We start from the raw sequence: 17,998 nt of genomic DNA on the forward strand, positions 1-17,998 counted from the left end.
TGTCTTATAAAAATAAAGATTCTGTATCAATTATACATGTAAAACTTTAACTGATACTAGTGTCTAGGTTGCATAAGAGCAGTATAACATGTTACATGAAGAAAAGGGGGCGAAAGGAAATACTTCACTGAACAATACTTTAAAATACTGTCCATAATAAGAAGGTATATGACGAGCTAGGAGTGATTTTGTTATGCTTTATTGACATTCTCCCCTATGCTCTACCAAAATGGACTTCATGAGAATTTGTCTCCATTTTGACAATCGTTTTCTTTCTATGTGCGTACATGTAACATATGTCAACGGAAGTCGGTGCATATGCTATCGTTTTTTCAATTCATTTTTCTTTTCTTTTAAACAACTTTCAAAGTCAGGGTTCCAAATGTAAAGTGTAAGAGTGTATCAAATTATGAATTGAAGAGGGTTTGGGGTTTCGAAAGTATCGTTGGGTGTACGATTTAGAGTAGAGTTTGGTTAGGACGTCGACGTTCACACATTAGAATTTGTAATGATTAGAAGGCTCTTGTCTACAGTTCTGATATCGTTGTTGTTGTGTTATCTGTAAGAAACCGACAGACATTCATCAGACAAGGCAGACCAAGTGTGGCTTTTGAAAAAGGTATTTATTGCAGATATTCCTAAAAATGTACAGCCTATCATTTGATGATAGCCTACATGGGGCGCACTTGCACTAGGGATATGCGGCTTGAAGCACTACACTAAAACTCCTGTCCCTTTTCCTTACGTTCTCCTGCGGTCTTCAGATGGTTCAGAAGGCGACGCCTGAGCTGAAGGCCGCCAAAAGGACGACGGAGCAAAAACTACTATGTCTACCTACCTCTATGTATAGAAGAAGCATTGCACAAGCGTCTAAATGCGATTTTTCGACTCTAGGGGCCACGCGAGCAAGCTAGCGATGTGCCACTACCGGTCTCTCTAATCATGGTGCTACATTCATGTTGGCAAGAAGGCGATCCCGACCTGCCCCGCGGCATTACCCCATTCTCATATATTGCACAGAATTAGGGGTAACCGCAGTCAGTAGGTACGGGGTGGAATCTATAAAGTACAAAGTTTTCTGTCTCGTAAGGATTGTTTTGCCAGTGCATGCGTACCTAAGAGTAACTTTGGGTTATTGCTTGCCCTCCGACCCCTGACCTCTCGCTTCCAACGTTCATTCTACAATGTATTGCACACTTTTTACAGTACCATCCACCCTCCCCGTCTATATACAATTTACATTTTTTGTTTGCAAACTTATCATTGGTAAGGCATACTGTAAGTGCTAATCTTTGTTGTTTTTTTCATCTGTGAAGCATAATTTGATGTGCATATTCTATCCAACTACTGTTGCCGCCTTGGAGCCTTATTCATACATATTTGTATCATACTGTATACGTTCTTCTTGTATTCTTCAATGTACCAATAGTCATCCGTATCTTATAGTTTCAACTTAACTATCGTTCACAGCTTAGTCCCACCAATGTCGACTCTTTATACATCATCTTTTCCTTACCCCACTCATCTTCCACGGTCAATATATTATTGATTCGACGCTAACTATAGTTTACCCTAGCTTCTCTTATCTCAATAATTTTGTATACATTACTTACAGGTTTTAACAAAAGTTCCGTTTCTTGCTCTGAACACAAAATTCACAAGTGTCACAGGAATTATTACATCCAAAAACAAGACCTTTGGCCATCTTTGGGGAAATATATTACAATCTAGTACTTGAAGAAATGTGAACAATACTTACAATCTGTTAACAATAGACAAGACAACAATATCATTTGACCCTGTTGATAAGAATTGCACTAATTGCTAAGTCAATTATACAGTTTCACATAAGGGATCAATGACGTAATAATCCAGACAGTGCAGAAGCGGGCGACCAATCAAACCAATGCTACGGGATCTTTGGACTGAGCCAAGTCATTTGGCGAGGGGTGTAGTAAACAACTTGCAACAGAAAAAGAAATTGTTTTTCATATTCACAGATGTTGGAATGGAAGAACATAAATTGCTCCAAAATTCCACCCCTGCCTCTGAAGCAAGCGGATTCGTCCGGACAGACTTGCACAGCACAGAAGAGGTAAAGTTTTAGACTGAGATTTCCACAGAGCAGTGTCATTGGTTGCATGGTTGTTATACAGGCTCCAAGAGAGGAACGAGTGTGATATGATTGAGGTATATTGTCAGACGGAAGTGTGTTGTGTGGGTGTGTAGGTGTCTTTGTGCAGTGTTCTTGTTTTTCTTTTTTTCATTTGGCATTATCTTTGGTTGACATTGACTTGCATCCCTTAAAATCTTTGGTATGTATTATTATTGTACAGCACCACTGTACGCCATTTTGTTTTTAACGATGGCCGATCGAATCGGTGCCGTAAAACGCAAGGCTATTGACAACACGAGTCACGACTGACCACACCAGTGTGGACGTCAAACAACTGTTCCAAAGTAAACACGGTTACAACAGAAATCACGGAAAAGGTCCCTGTCGATCTGCATCGCGGACTCCGAATGTTGGACGATCTCTCTCAGAGCAGCGCACCCCACTCTTTACAATACAGGGTCGCTGCCAAGTTTGTCTGAGATAAATGTTAGTGGCTGTTTAATGACGCATTGTTTTTCTTGCTTACGACCTGCAACAAAACGTGGATGTCTTCCTTTTCCTGTCAACAACAGAAACAATTCGACTCCGGACAAAACAACTGGACGAACAATTCAACGATACTGATACTAACGGAAAGATCGGTCTTATCCGGAAGCGCCAATTTGATGAAAACTCTTTTGGATTTGACCAAAACGAAGTTTGCCATTACACAGAAAAGGCTAGCTTCATAAGATATAATCATAAGTATTTTACACTCCGCAATTAAGTATAGCCCGACTCCTGCATATTTCCATCTGGAATGTACATGAAATCATCATTTATAACACCTTATTTCACACCACTTTAAACTATACCCAGCATATCAACATCAACACATCAAAAAAATACATATAGATCTAAAATTTCTTGCAAAATATGCCAAGCCATGATTGGTAAGACGCAAGGAAACTATTTGTGCACATTTCACGACTACGTAACGTTCCACAACGATCACTAAGCAATCTTTGGTATAGTTTGGTACAAAGTAGAGAGATTGCTGAGGTAGTAGTTCTAATTATGTTGGAGATTTGTGGCGCTAACCTAGGCTGTCCAAACTGTAACGTCGGAACTCCTTAGCTTGGCCGGCTGGGTTAGCGCAAAGTAGGGCGTATCTTTGAACGTGTTTCTTGCATCGGATCTATGGAGGATGGGTTGTTGACTGTGGGAGGTTAAAGCCTGTTGATTGTCATGTGGCAAATGGAAAACGGATTGCAGAATGGAAGTTGTGTTATCTGAGAATGGCAAAACACCCCTGAATCGATACGGTACGCCTAATTTTACTTGTGGTAGAATCTACGGATAGGACGCACCGATATCAATGCAGGGGCGTCAGATAATTATGGAGTAAATTTGAGAATCTGTTCCTTTCGGTGCAAAGTCGTGTGGTATCGTCGTGCAAGACTCGCGATATCTTGCGTGACTTGAGCTTTCTGAGCCTGCTCTCGTCCCCACTGTTTCTCGCGAGAGCATCTTTTATCAAATTTGTACATGTCTGGGAATGGCGTTTTGTGTACTAGCTCTTTTATCCTGTCTTCAGTGGTTCGAAAACCTCTACTTTTCCAACTCAGAGCCCTCCTCAGCACTAGGATATTTGGCTTAATTTTAAAGCTTAGTTCTAGATCGACATAATTATCAAGGCAAGACTCCGTCATGCCTCTAGATATAGGCACATGTTAGAATGTACCCTAGCAATAACAGTCCTTGAGGGAGCGATAATTATAACGTTCTCTGGACTTCTCCCCTTCAAACTCGCTCTTGTGGTGAAGTCGTTATGCAAATGTAGGCAAACGTATAAAGAGCATGATGGGTAACTTCAGCCAATGACGAGCGCCAATACTTAATCCGAAGGAGCAGCATGAAACATGGAAGACAACTTATTTTAACACGGATTGGCCCTCGCAAGTCTAAATCACTTCATGATACAATGAGGATAGAAAATATATAAGGAGGAAAAGAAGGTGATAGGAATGCCTTGCCTTTTTGCCTCGTTATTTTTTCGCGTCCGACCGTAGCTACTTTTGAACACCATAAGCAGAGGATGGCCAGTGATTCGAATGACTCATTTGCACACATTTGCATAACGTCTTCACCCACAACCCCTTGCGCAAAAGATCACATGATTATGCATGTCATAAAGGAAGTGTGTGGCTTTGAGGGTCACACTTTGTTGGAAATGACGTCTGTAAGCCTGGTCTCCCCTTATCAAGTAGTAGCTTGTTCCACATCGTTCGGCTCAACTACCAAACTGGATTGATCCATTCCTAAAGATTAGGGGTGAGCAGGCTTGCAGATAGACCTATTTCGTACAGCTAGTCGGGGTGGAGCCGTTGCTTGAGGAACCTGCACTCTTCCCTTCGTCCTCCTGCCACTTGTCCTGCGAGCGCCGCCTAGCGTTCATGAAGAAGTTGCAGACGGTACTCAGATCGAGGCCCAGCTGCTTGGCGATCTGCGCCTGCATCTCCTTAGAAGGCCTCTTGTTCTCCTTGAAGATGGCGTGCAGCGTCCGCCGCTGCAGGTCAGTGAACACTAGCCGGGGCTTCTTCGGACCCTTCTGCTCCGGCGGCTTCGCAGCTTCTTGTTCTTTCCGCTTACACGCTGTTAAAGATACAACAAAGAACAAGTTAGCCACGGGATATATCACATATTGCAAGCATAAAAAAATAAACAATGAAAAGCTTTGTTAGAAACTGAGTCGGACCTATGCCAGGTGCAGCTTTCAGGTGTGCGGTGACTGAGGATCCCACAAATTGATGGAGACATATCCTTAACCAAACTGTGAATTGTTTATATTTATGCCTGAGGGTTTAGTTGACACGAGTGAAACCTGTACTTGAAGAGCCCATGTCATCGGCGGGAATAAAACGACCGCCGTCAACCGTAAAAGTGATGGATTTTTGTCGTGATGTGAGAAAAGTAGCCTCCTATTTCTAATCTGATCCAGCCCGCATGAGTCTTTCTGAAACTGTAATAGAGACAGGAGAGTTTATTTTCTTCTTTTCACTGGCGTCGGTCGACGGCATTGGCGGCATCTAGAACTACAAAATACAGACAATATTATTTCTGTAGGCATTTTGGTTGTCGTGCTTGTGATCTGGCTGGTAAGGGTTGTAACAAAAGTACAGGTCTCACTACTATCGCTATTACCCTCTAAAATGTCGTCCTTTAAACTTCCGACACCCCGGCGGAGAAAGGAGACCTAATTTCAGAGCACCCATTCAGAAACAGTTACTGAGACGTGTAGATCAAATTAGGTCTTACTCCGAAGAAAAGACAAGAAGCATCCATCATCCTGTCTTTCATGCCCTCATGTTTGCATATCCTGTCATTCCCTGCATAAATTTCCATACAGGGGGCGCCCCGAGGAAATGGCGAGATATGCACATGAGCGGACCGCGGCCGACGCGCACGCGCAGTTCATACCTGAGTTGGTGGCTGCGGGTCGGCCGTGGTCCTGATAAGCTTTCCTCTGACATGCTGCAAAACGAGGAAAGAGAGATAGACAAAATGTTGATTTATGGCTTTACACTGTGTGGAGTTGGGGTGAGAAACCCGCTCGCCTCTCACCCATTAATCAAACAACGTATCTTTACAATCCAGACAGTGGAATAACCTTGGTTAGTGGCAGATAAAGCGGCCACATGCATCAACCTAAATGAGATTACTACGCTCGGGTGCTAAACCCAGCCATACGGGTGCCGCGCTTGTCCGGTACGGTCACGAGGCCGTATAACAATGGCAGCCCTGGAATGTGGCTGGAATAGGACGGACCTAATTAGCAAGGGAAGCTTTATACCGGCACATTAGCACATTGTAACAAGCGCCCTAAGCAATATCACGTCCATGACAATAACTATATATATTCTAACAGCTACTACGACTTTGTTTACGCCTATATACAACCGTTAATTTTGGCAGTGTTCGGTGGAATAGGACGGTTCTACTTAACAAGACAAGTGTTTGACTGTCACAAGATCACATAGTAACAACTGCAATATCACGTGCATAAGAACCACCAGACTGTTTTGACAAAGCTTCTACACTTTTCTTACGTCTATATCCTGTTACGTTTGGTAGAGTATTAAGTCTATCTAATAAGTCCGTGGTTGTGTATACCATACACCTTGAATGGCCTGTTCCTTAGAATGCTAGCTTAGACTAGTTAGAGGCACATACAGGTAAACACACTGGCCTTTGTGTTGACAATTTAGAAGTGAGGACTATGGACTTGTATTCTTTGTTAGAATGTTTAGAATTTTTCCATCTTATTCTAAGGCTGTAGTTATGTACATCTTGCACATTGCAATCCTTTTTCTTTTAAAGCTTGTTTTGGGGTTCTTTGTATTATTTGTATTAGAAGGGAAAATGTTTCTATCTCCGTATACGTTTATAGTTGGGCATATTCTACACTTTGTAAAGCCTGTTCCTTTTGATGGGTATTATTGGTGCTTTTATTAACGCTTTAGAACCGACGGAGCATAGACACAAATCAAATCTCACATCCCAGTCAACGGTGTTCCGCGTCCTGCACGAGGGACTCTGGAGTAAATACAGTGCGAGATCCGGGGAACAGAATTCGCACCTGGTCCCTGCATCACCACCGTCTGCAGTCGTGACCCGGATATAAATATTTCATGCACAGACTTTTGTGTTAGGACGAAGATTCTTGTAACTATGTAGACAGAAACGCGTCCGGACTGATTAACAACATGGTTGATTATCAGGTCTGGAACTTACAAACTACAGCCAGCTTATAGTTCTAGATATGACACTGTTATAAATTTTGTACGTAATCTCGGGCTATCGATTTATTATTGCACCGTTACTTGTCTTAAGTTTTAGTTGGAGTTCCAGAGGAGATGTTAATATCAGCTGTGCATTCTCATCTGTTTCCTGTAGATTCTACTGATTATCAAAAAGAAACCACAGTGGACAAGAAGACATTTCCCAATGAAAATGTAAATGTCACCTCTAAACAGTTTGCTGAATTACAATATTTTGAAAATTTACCAACAGTCAGGGAATCGTAGTAAAACGATTTCAAAAGTGTTTTAAAATCTGCAATGCCATGGCTTTGACATATGTATGTTCTAGTTTCATAATATAAAGCCCATAATATTAATAGCACATTAATTCGAAATCAAGACAATACAAGAAAGTTTTCACCCGAGTTTACTAGGAATTCATACTAAATATCCATTTTAAAGTTAGAAGATTCAGAACAAAGTATCGGAAAAAAGAAGTGTCTGTTTATCCGACAAAATACCTCCCACACATATGAGTTGTATGGTAGTTATACAACACCGGTACCCGTCCATGTAGTGCTTGCACAACTGTGTGATCAAAAGGCGCAAGGAAAAAGAGATGGGCACCAAAAGGTGAGGGAAGGACTTACCCATAGCAAAAGAATAATGATAAGCTCCGAACGTGCCAAATGGTTCATCATTCAACCCTCAGTGAGAAGCTATACACCAAGGGGCATTAAATTTGTTCTACTGCAAATTAGTCTACTCTGTAAGAGGCACGCCCGCGAGTTGATGGCTTTTTCCCTGGCGGTGACAAGATCGGCGCACCGAATCAGACGCCTGCCACCGCGCCGATCTCCCAACTTTTGTTCTCTCTGCCGGTTTGATAAGGGGGCGAATCTTCCGCCCGTGTTTCAATCTGGCCGCATCATTTGTTTTCCCCCGCCCAACAAAGGCCCGCAGTGGCCGTGACAAACGCACCCTGAACACGATACAACGGCTAATTCTACAACGTAACGCCTGTTGAGGACGGGTCTCGCAGATAAGGTCTTATTACCACAATTTCATCCCTTTATCTGCGCCGATATTTCATTTTACGAAAAGGGAAGCTTTATCACGCCAAGACGCAAACCCCTTGACCTTCCGCATTCAGCCAAAGTGCCCTAACGCCGCGGTCATCCATCTTGCGGTACCACTACAATGGCCGGAGAACGTGTAAAAAGAGCCGTCCGGAGAGAATCTTCCCGGCCTATTGTCCAGTCCACCGAGCTCAGGTGACCTCTTGGCTCGCGGACGGAGTTGGCTGGACCCAGGGCACACCTTGAGTAATAGCCCTTCTGAGACAAGGCGGCTCCTTCCAACAGGCCCGCACTCTCTATTCTACCTTTCTATTTTTCTTTCTTTTTTCATCTCTATCGGCCTCAAAATTTTGGTCTTTCGCGGCATCAGTACAAGGAGGTAGTGTATTACTTTTCTTCTTTTCTTTCTTTCCAAACCTCTCTCTTTTCACTTATAACCTCTTGTTTTCCTTTTTTTTTGCCTTCATGAACGCGCGTTCTTGTTCAGTCTCTTTTTTTCTTATCTCTCTTGTCTTTCCCAATTCCCTTCCTATTCCTTACCCTTCTAGCTAGGTCGTTGGTTATCTTTCAATCTAGCCCGCGCGTAAGTCGAGTGAAAATTTAGATAAGGGATTATGAGGTCTAACTGACTACCCAAGCCGCACAGGTAATTCGTCTTCGAGCAAACTGCCTGAATCCTGAAACATGAATTAGACAGCAGGTCCCTGGGTCATGCTCCTGAGCCGTCAAGTTACCCCATACTAAGTTTTTACACCACACATTCATTCAAAAACGCAAAAATATAACATATTTGGTATCTTTGCAATTCAGTTTGTATCATGATTTAGCAAAAGCCCCGTCTTTTTTCATTTCATGTCATTTTTGTGTCATAAAAAATGTTACACTTAACGGATAACCACAACAATGATAGAATGGTCAGACAGTGAAACTGTGTCACACGTGACCGCAGCTTAACGCAGCGACACAAACCCACAAATACATACCAATCCATAGATATCGCAGACGCGTTTTATCCTCTATAACCTATGCACGCCGAAAGCACAGTACATTAATCACTTATTAAACGATTATCGAATAACAACAAGCGATGAGATACTAGCAAAGCAGACTTGTCTGTATCGCTGCGGTCAATCACTGAAATCAATATGGCGGAGATGCCCTCCCACACCCCTTTGCGCGACTTCGTGACGTAATCTCATAAGATGGCAGAATCACCGTCATCAATCATCATCGCGTTCAATGTCAGGGGTAAAGAAAACGTGGTAATTCGTGTAGAATGTGAGGATTAGGATTTGGGAGCGGTGCGGCGGCTAGGCGGGAAGATTGGTGGGCTGCTGCGGGGAAGGCGACAGCCTAAGGCCGCTGAGACAACACAGTTGACAACGATAGGCTAGATCAAATCCTTCCTGTGAAGGACAAATCTCTCGTGTTAACCGTTATCAAGACCTCTAACTTCGCTCCCTTGTTTCCCTATCGTTGCTCGGGACGCACAGATATCAACGCATCCTTTGGGTAGACACAGGAAACCCCGGCCAATCCGGGACACAATATACACAGATTGACAACAACCTGTTAGAAGCACCTGCTAATTAAATTAAGCCCCCTTCTTCCGCCGCTAAACCAAGAAAGTCACCCATTGTATATTGTGTCTTGAGGTCAAGCACTAAAACCAGCGATAGACTAACTGTACAAAGCATGTTGGACGCTGATACGGGAAGCCATGACCGAGCTAGCTCCGCTTTACAGAGATAGACAAGATAGCAGAATCATCATACATTCAAGTAGACATGTTGAGACATATCACGATGGAAATGTCGGTATATATATATTGCAATGCCGTCATCTTCTACAGAGAGATGGGTTTCCTACAGCGATTTCGGTACAAATGCCTGCTCAAAGACGTTCACAAGACGTCGTGAAAATCACTTACTAGCTACAGCTTAACTGGCCGAAGATATATGGTCAAAACGAAATTGAGAACGGGTTACAGTCATTCTGAATATGAATAACCATGTATTTAGTGAAAGAATGAAAAACTAAGGGGTAAATCGATATACTGTGAAGGGTTCTACGTTACATGTCCCATTTATAGAAAGACATACACATTTAAGCAGTAAAATTTTCTTTCTATACAACACGTGGTCGTTGACTAGATTAGTTCGAAACCAAAAGAATCGACGCCTTTTTTAGAACGTCAACTCCACACGTGGTTCCAATATACCACACCAGATTATACCCAAACCGCAAAGTGCAAGGTCATTAAAAGACGCCCGATCGATCAGCGTATGTCCGTTTCTATGGTGGGGACGATAATTCAACAATTAATGGTATTTGGGACCTGCTTGAGCCGGCCCTAAGTCTGTATTAACACTCTAGTGGCAAATGTGGAGCCAATGATATGCCGCTTCAAGCTAATGGCTTTATTGTACTCAAATTATTTTGCCACTGGAAAAGCAAAGATGCTTGTCCATAAACTTTTCAGCAACGTAACGTTTGGTATATCACGCCGCAGAGTAGTTGATGTTTGTGCTTTTGTATTTTATCGTAAGTTAAGGGCGGCAGCTTGTTATGAATGAGAGTTGACAAATGTTGACAATATGACTACGTTCAACGTATAGGTGCTTACGATTATTTAGATTTGTTATCTTTAACAATATTTGGGGGGGGGGTTGCAAAGTTTAAACATATTGTCTTCATGGTCATGATATTCACTTTTTCTTGATCTCTTGAAAGTTATGTTACCATGCGCCATGTCGTTGCATTGACACAGACTCCAAACAAAACAAAACAAACTCTATGTTAAAGTCTAATCTAAAACATTCAAGCAAGTCTTGTCCAGGCCATAAACACCTTTTCATGTTGACCAGCAATCTTCTTCAGCCATTTCATGACCAATCAGAGGGCGATCTCGTCCTCCCGCAATTCTCGCGAGAGTTGGAGAGGAACTTGACGGTCTTTGTTTTGTGAAGCACAACACCGCAAGACGAGATCACATTACTGATAAAAAATGTGCAGGACAGCGGAAATGTTGCCGCTGGGCATAACACTATCTACCAAGCACGTCGTAACTCTAGCCACGATTACCGGAGAGTTTCCAAGGTGTCGCCCCAAGATGGCCCGTGAATTGCCGAAAAGTTGCCATTGATTTTCCTTACACCTGTTCCACCAGATAATATACTGTAATGGGCACGTTTGTTGAGTGTCCGCTAACTTTATTAGGGGCTGGCCATTAGGAAATGTGTGAAGTGGGCCTGGGTGATGTGCGGGATAAAACAAGCGGGAGCTGTCCCATAGTGTAGGGTGAAGCAGAAAACGACTGGCCTGATCTAATAAACATATCTAACTGTCTCCGCCAATGAATACATGTGAGATATTTGCGTGTTGGTGGCTACAGAAAGAACACACTTTTTTTAGATTCCTTTAGTCTTCAACAAGCTCATGATATTGGTTAAGTGGTTGAAATAGTTGACAATGGCCGAAAAGGTAGAATGATTTGTCAGAGGAGTTAGACATTGCGACCAATTCATGGCAGATCTCTATTATTTTTCCAGCGGCCCATGGAGTCTGGTAGAGGCTATGCATCCATGTTGTTCAAGGCGGGGATAATTGGTAGACAGTCATCTTTCCAAATAGACGTTTCTTCTATTTCAAGATAACAGCTCGCATCGTAATGATAACAATGAAAGTGCCCCTCTTTTCCAGGGACATCTAGCATGGACTAAGAAGTGGGGCTACTCGCTACTGGAAAGAAGAGCTGGAAGAGACATTTCAGCCAGACAGGGAAAGAATGAAGTTCAACAGGTACCTACGTTCCCTATTGTTCTTTTTACTAGGCATAGAATAAGTTAGTGCTCAGAATTCCTCTGCACAAATTCCGTAGTCAGTCAACTTTTCATGAAAAAATGTACACCAACAGTGAAGTGAGTTAAACTTTGTTTTTCACGCCATTGGTTCCAAGTGACATTAGAATCGTTTTTTTTTTACCATATGGTAAATATTTCCGTCTGTAGATGAATAGAATTGTCTTTGGGTTTGGTATGCATTGAATGTGAGAGATCAAAGACTTATCAAGTAAAACTACCAGGTAGCTGTTATACAAATTCACTCCAAAGTTTCTCAGTGCTTAAAGTAAGTGGTAATGTACACTTCAACATAAAACGCCGCTTTTAGCCTCAAGAGAAGTGAAGACCTGAGGTCTTCAGATGGACAACAGTTCTAGGAAAAGTAGCGTCAATTTAGTTCCGTGGTCTTAGCGACAAATCTAAATTTCAACACTGCAGCCTCTACACCGTCCATTAATGCCCACACTCCAGATGGCTAAATGCTCCTCATGTAGAGAAGAAGAGCGCGGATGCTCCCAGACGCGGTCTGCTCTGAGACATTAGGTGCTGAAGAGATGTCTTCAAAGAAAACGCCGACAGACATTACTCTAATCACATGTATGTCTAATGAACACTGGTTGCTGGCAAATCGCCCTTCAAGTATTCACTTCTACCACATCAAACTCAAGTCGGTGCATTTTAAAACAATCAAGACCCGCCGTGGGGCGCGCCAAGCACCAGAGTTACCCAACTTACGGGGGAGAGGTTCGCCCCGTGAAATGCATTTTCCGCGGCGGAGTGAATGGATAACACTGGGCGGGCACACAGCTGTGTAAACCGCAATCTGCCCCGAGCGAGCGCCGTCACAAATGAATTAGAAAACAACCTGTCTCAACCTTGGCACGCGACAAAACTTTGGTATCTCTTTTTCTTTCCCTTGCTTAAGAAACATTATTAGCGAAGATAATTTATTGAGACACGGACTTGGTTTATTTGAGTCATGTCATTCTATGATTTTTCTGATGACGAATGTCCCTCTTGACATTAAGTGCTAACTTTACGGTAAGAAAACATGACGGGTTACAGCTGAATCTGCTCACGAATGTTGGAGTGTTTGTTCTTAACCAGGATGTACTATTGTAACGCATGCTGCGCTAGTCCGTAGCCAAACATGCCAGTATGTAGGGAAAGAGAACACAGTGGAAGCGCACTCTTGTTTGCCACTTGTGTGCTTTAGGCAGACAAATATCGCCTTTTCGTGGTCTAATTGGCATAACGCTGTGCCAAGCTTGCTTCCTGACTTTAAGACTAAGTGTCTTAGATTTATGTCTAAGAACACGTAAAATGAATACAAAGTGAATCGTCGAGAGGGTTTTAATTCTCTCTCAGAACCAGACGCTCGTTGTTGTATAGCAATATTTAAAATATTCCATAATGGTGTTGGTAATCCTTATGGCGTTGCTGTCAAAAAAAATGTTAAACAGCTTTCTACTTCAAATACCAGTGGAATAGCTAGCCCTCTACTGTAGTGCTTGCTCATCTGTGTGGCCCAAGTACCACAGAGACGGAGATTGGTACCACCCTATACACCAAAAGATGTAGGAAGGATTTCAACTTTATACTTTAAAATATCCAGCAAAACACTGAACAGATGTGCTATTGAATAGACAGGATTTTCTGAGCCGTGCTTCCACTGTGGTGGCATGCAGCAAACACAGATACCAGCGAGAAAAGCGTGCTTTCCTCTTCTGGGAGATTACCCGCTGTTTTATTAGAGGCTGTCGCATTTGTATGATAGTGATGAAACGTGGCCAGAAGATACACTGGCACTTTGGGATCCAGGTGTAAATTGAGAGAGCTACCCGGTAAGCTCTTCCTCCTCTTGCAACCACTTACCAGGAGCTAAGGGAACGCAACCTTGAAAACAACCTAAAGACCGACAGCACTCCACAGCTGAGCAGCTAGCGCCGCCGTGGTTTTTGGAAACCCGCCTGACATTTGCACTAATGCTGTGATGAATGAGGGCGTGCGCGCAGGTGTGGGGGGAAAATGAGGTGGTGCGGCGGTGGTCCGTCCCCACTGCGGGTCCTCAGCTGGCTCGGGTTGCCGGCATAAAGCGTGGCGATACAGCGGGGCTCAACTTCAGCTACACGAGATCCACCGCTAGCGGCCAAATGCGCCTTCTCCCTCCCATCCGTCATGATCAAGGCGAAGCGGGAGAATCTCAAGAGGGCTGCCTCCGCCTTCGCGGGCTTCGAACTCGCGTCCCAAGAGACGACATCTAAACCCCAGTGCGTTTCCGCGGCGCCCAGGTTTCACCGGAGCGCTCCTGCGAAAACCTAGCCTTCAGCAACCCTGGCGTCACCCGCGTCGCAGCGGAGAACAACCCTCACCGCCATCATCATCCCAAATAAGACAAAACATTTTATAACCCATCGCTAGCGGTGATAGTGACGACCTAAACACATTACTCCACAGCTCCCCAGAGGTTCCCGAACTACTTGGACTAACTTAGCCCCAACACAACAGTCTCGTTAAAGAAGAGAAGCAGGGAAACAGTTAGTGGCGCGGCGGCCTTTAACGCACAATTTGCCGACGGGCGCGGGAGAAGCCCGTGTAATCCCCGGGCGGCGTCAAGAAATGTAATTGTGAAGAAAAGTGAATCAAATGAGACTCAGCACTGACACGGTATTACATTTTGTCACGCGCCAGGGGATTCGTTACTCTTCCTAGTACTACTGCCTGATGGTAGCGATACAGGATGTACGGGGTTGGGTTAGAGATGCGCGCAGAGCAATAACACGTGCCAGCACACTAGCTTTATCCCAGGATCTACAACTTGGGTGTTAATACCGAGTAGGACATGGTATATAATCATCGTTTTAATAAAAAAAAAACTTTACTTAATGTTATCACAAGCAAATTAGCTTACTTTACAACAGTCAAGACACTTTTTGGATATGGCTATGTGTATATCTAGTAGCACAGCGACCGGGCCTATTGGAGTATAGATACATATTTGGTGGGCCGCTCATATCTTTCATTGAAGAATCTTATCGAGTCTGAAACTTGTTGAAGTGGAAACGACCCGACTGCCAAGATGCATGATACGATAGAGAGTACTGGAAGCTGGACTTTGTGAAAGCTTCGACGCTAGAGTAAGAATATCTTTGTATGTACTGGTGCTTTGCGGACAATATTACAGAATTAAAGTATAAACTACATATGAAATAAGTTGAATGCACAAAAAATTGTTGCCATATGAAGCTGTTAAACTTGGAAGCATTGGAACTAACTTGAAAATGTTCTTGAAAGATATTCACTGTTCATGTAAAGGTTCGTGAAATTTATGTACGCATCTTCTATCAATCTTAACGTAAATCTAACTTGAAAGGGTTTATTATTAAAAATTTGAAAATCCATAGAATAAACTGCCATAACTATTGGAAATGTGGATAAGTAGTTCTTCACATGGCCATAACGGGAACTTCTGCTGATAACGCTAAATTTGTCTTCGCTATCTTCCTTTCCTCGCACATTCACTTATCAGTGGTTTTCTAATCAATAGTCTACCATCGTGCTCTTAAACGGAGTCTGTTAGCTCAGCTTCTTCTTTGTTTGTGTCTGTTCTGCGCATGTCCTCGCGTCTCCTTTGAGACGAGTGATTGGACAATAACACATTTGCCCCCGCGGCCATCTTGAACTTCTGCCAACAGTTGGTGAAGCTTACTCCTCTCTCTCCAAGGCCCCAGCGGAACAAACTTTGCTTCAAAAAGACATAGAGGTCAGCAAAGACACTTTATCTTTTTATCGTCCAGTGAACAATGTCGTAAAAACCGTGACAAACGCGCTCCCTTTAGCGCTGACAATGCCCGACAATATCTCTGGCTTATCGAACCAAAGATACTAAATTTGGACGTGACGACTGCTGCATGGGACAAGGAAACATCCTTTGTTGCTTGGAGCAGAAAACCCGCTAATAGATAAGGGTCCTGTGGGGGATGTTTATCAGTGCCGTTGTCTGTTTCTGGCAGTATATGACATGAGATAGCACGGTGTGAGAGGGTTGATGCGCACTCCGGGGGAAATGGTCTTTGTAATGGATTCTGGAAGATGACGACGGGGAGGGCACGAGGGACTGGGGAGTCGGTTTTCCACAGGAAATTGGAATGGGTGAAAAGCTGTGACAGAGGGGCCGCCGGAACTGAATGTGAGGTTGTGAAAAATCTAACCTGATCATCTCTAGCTTCTGGCTGGAGAAAAAAGTCGGTCTTGTTTTCGAATGCGCGGCCGCGAATGCATGTCCGTTATCAGCGTAATTGGTATCGACCCGTGTTAGAACCCAAGGCCGCGTCGAGCCTCATTTGGCGGGAGGTAATGCCGAGGAACTTGATTCTCCTCACGGCCGGGGCAAACTTGAAATAAGACGACCAATAACCGGGCTTAAATGGGAGAGGGAGAACAAGAGAAAACGTGTAGCGGCAAGCGGCGTGTGCCCCCAAGGAAGAAACCTGAGTCAGTTTCCAATACGCCTTGGCACAATGAGAAAGAGACCCTTGTGCCATGGCCGACTACATCATGTCAGCAACCTTATTATGCCCCCAACAACCTCATCCCACATTGATCTCCTAAACAGACCTGCCAACCTGCATTTATTCTTCGATTTTACCTGCCGTGATCGCAGGGGATATCCCAAGACCAGTATTCTTTTCGGCCCTGTCTGCCATTGAGGCTGATCTGAAAATTGACAGACTTGCAGACGATATCCTGACAGAGAACGCTATAAAGGCGCGAATTGTTCCCGCGCTTCACCTTCACAGAACCCCATTCAGTCAAAAGATGCATGATGGTCTATAAAATTGCACCCATTTTTTACCAGTCATGACCTACTTGGGAACAGCAAAGTACTCGTTTCGTATAACAGACCAAAAATTAGCTACTACCGAGTTGCTGGAGCGTCTCAGTGGTCCCGAAATCCAAGTTGATTAAGTACATGTGTAGAGCAGGGTGTCTTCTCTTATCGCGGTAACCCCCTGGCCTTGCTGCTCAAATCCGGAGTAATAAAGCGCGAGCTCGCATTATGTCATAATTCTACTCGCCCGGGGTGTACTTATTTCTTCCGCGGCACTGGGTCCACATGGGACCCGCAAGATCCCACCAAGCATCTCCGGGAAGTTCTATCATAGAGAATCTGCAGCTTTGATTGGAAAATTTGGTGCGGAACATTATTTCCGCTAGCTAAGGGCGGTTGTAAGCACACATATATCAACAAATGACCCTAGAATTGGCACGTGCATGAGGGTTAAAGGGCAAGGGGGAGGAGTTAAAGTTATGGCTAAGACCTGATTCAATCCCAGGCTGTGCTTAAAGGCAGGTGATCTGCATAGCAGTACAGGTACAATGTGATATGGGCAATATAGTCCATGGAACCAAACGGACTAAAAGGCAAAGTTTAGCTATATTCTTTTGTGTTGGTTTCTTTTTCTTGCGAATATCAAAGGTTAGAGAAAAAAACAATTTGTGGTACAACATTTATCTCAATAACGTTTTGATTATGACTTCATATTTCTCCTTATCATATCATATCACAGAAAATCCTAGTCCGCTTTGGCGCTATTTTTTCCTAATACTTCCCAGAGAGAGTTTGGCGACTGCGGTATCAAAGACGATCTAATATCTCCGTACGCTAGCGTACTATGAGACAGAAGAGATCAGACGTCAAAATAAGGCAATATGTCAATTTCACCTTGGCGCCACGCTGAGGGCCTTTCTTTAATCCAGCCCAACTCGGAGTGCCAGGTTCTTTTGGAGACAATTTAAACATTAGAGCCAAATGGAGAAAAATGTGGCTTTGTATTGGAGCTGAGCATAAAGGAATGAACGCATTTCATACTTTATAATGATGTACGCACTACACGGCAACAATGATGGGACGTTATGGCGTATTCAGGCATTACGCGTTAGGAGTATAGTTTGGGAAACAGATGGTATAACGGCGCAATTGCGAGTTGGAAATCCTTCCTATTTTGAGGAAAGTCGTTTGATTCAATGTGGTACTGTAGCTCATGTAACACATAGAATTATTCATTTTTTTTGTCTCCAAGGCAGTAAAATCTTGCCTTTCTTCCAAGAGAACAGTAGATGAAACCGTAAAACACTGATCAAAAAGCGGGAACTTCTCTCTGACATGTTTATACGTCG

General features: G+C 43.5%; 1 protein-coding gene and 1 long non-coding RNA gene across 6 annotated transcripts in view; one reads left to right on the forward strand and one right to left on the reverse strand.

The window, feature by feature from the left end:
- The window catches only part of LOC118410814, a 172,453-nt gene that overhangs the window by 11,233 nt on the left and 143,222 nt on the right, over positions 1 to 17,998 (forward strand). For both annotated transcript variants that reach the window (XR_004830600.1, XR_004830601.1), the window contains exon 2: positions 11,679 to 11,777. This is a non-coding gene — a long non-coding RNA (uncharacterized LOC118410814). The remainder of the gene's footprint in view (positions 1 to 11,678; positions 11,778 to 17,998) is intronic.
- LOC118410800 (one cut domain family member 2-like) overlaps positions 603 to 17,998 on the reverse strand; it is a 74,478-nt gene continuing 57,082 nt past the window's right edge. For 2 of the 4 annotated variants that reach the window (XM_035812625.1, XM_035812627.1), the window contains 2 exons: positions 5,576 to 5,629; positions 603 to 4,750 (listed from right to left, as the gene is read on the reverse strand). In XM_035812625.1, the coding sequence (XP_035668518.1) occupies positions 4,452 to 4,750; positions 5,576 to 5,629 (353 nt within the window). In that variant the 3' untranslated portion in view covers positions 603 to 4,451. The remainder of the gene's footprint in view (positions 4,751 to 5,575; positions 5,630 to 17,998) is intronic. The other 2 variants (XM_035812626.1, XM_035812628.1) reach the window with 1 other exon arrangement.

The sequence above is a fragment of the Branchiostoma floridae genome, chromosome 3, assembly GCF_000003815.2.
Source record: "Branchiostoma floridae strain S238N-H82 chromosome 3, Bfl_VNyyK, whole genome shotgun sequence".
NCBI classification, from domain to species: domain Eukaryota; kingdom Metazoa; phylum Chordata; class Leptocardii; order Amphioxiformes; family Branchiostomatidae; genus Branchiostoma; species Branchiostoma floridae.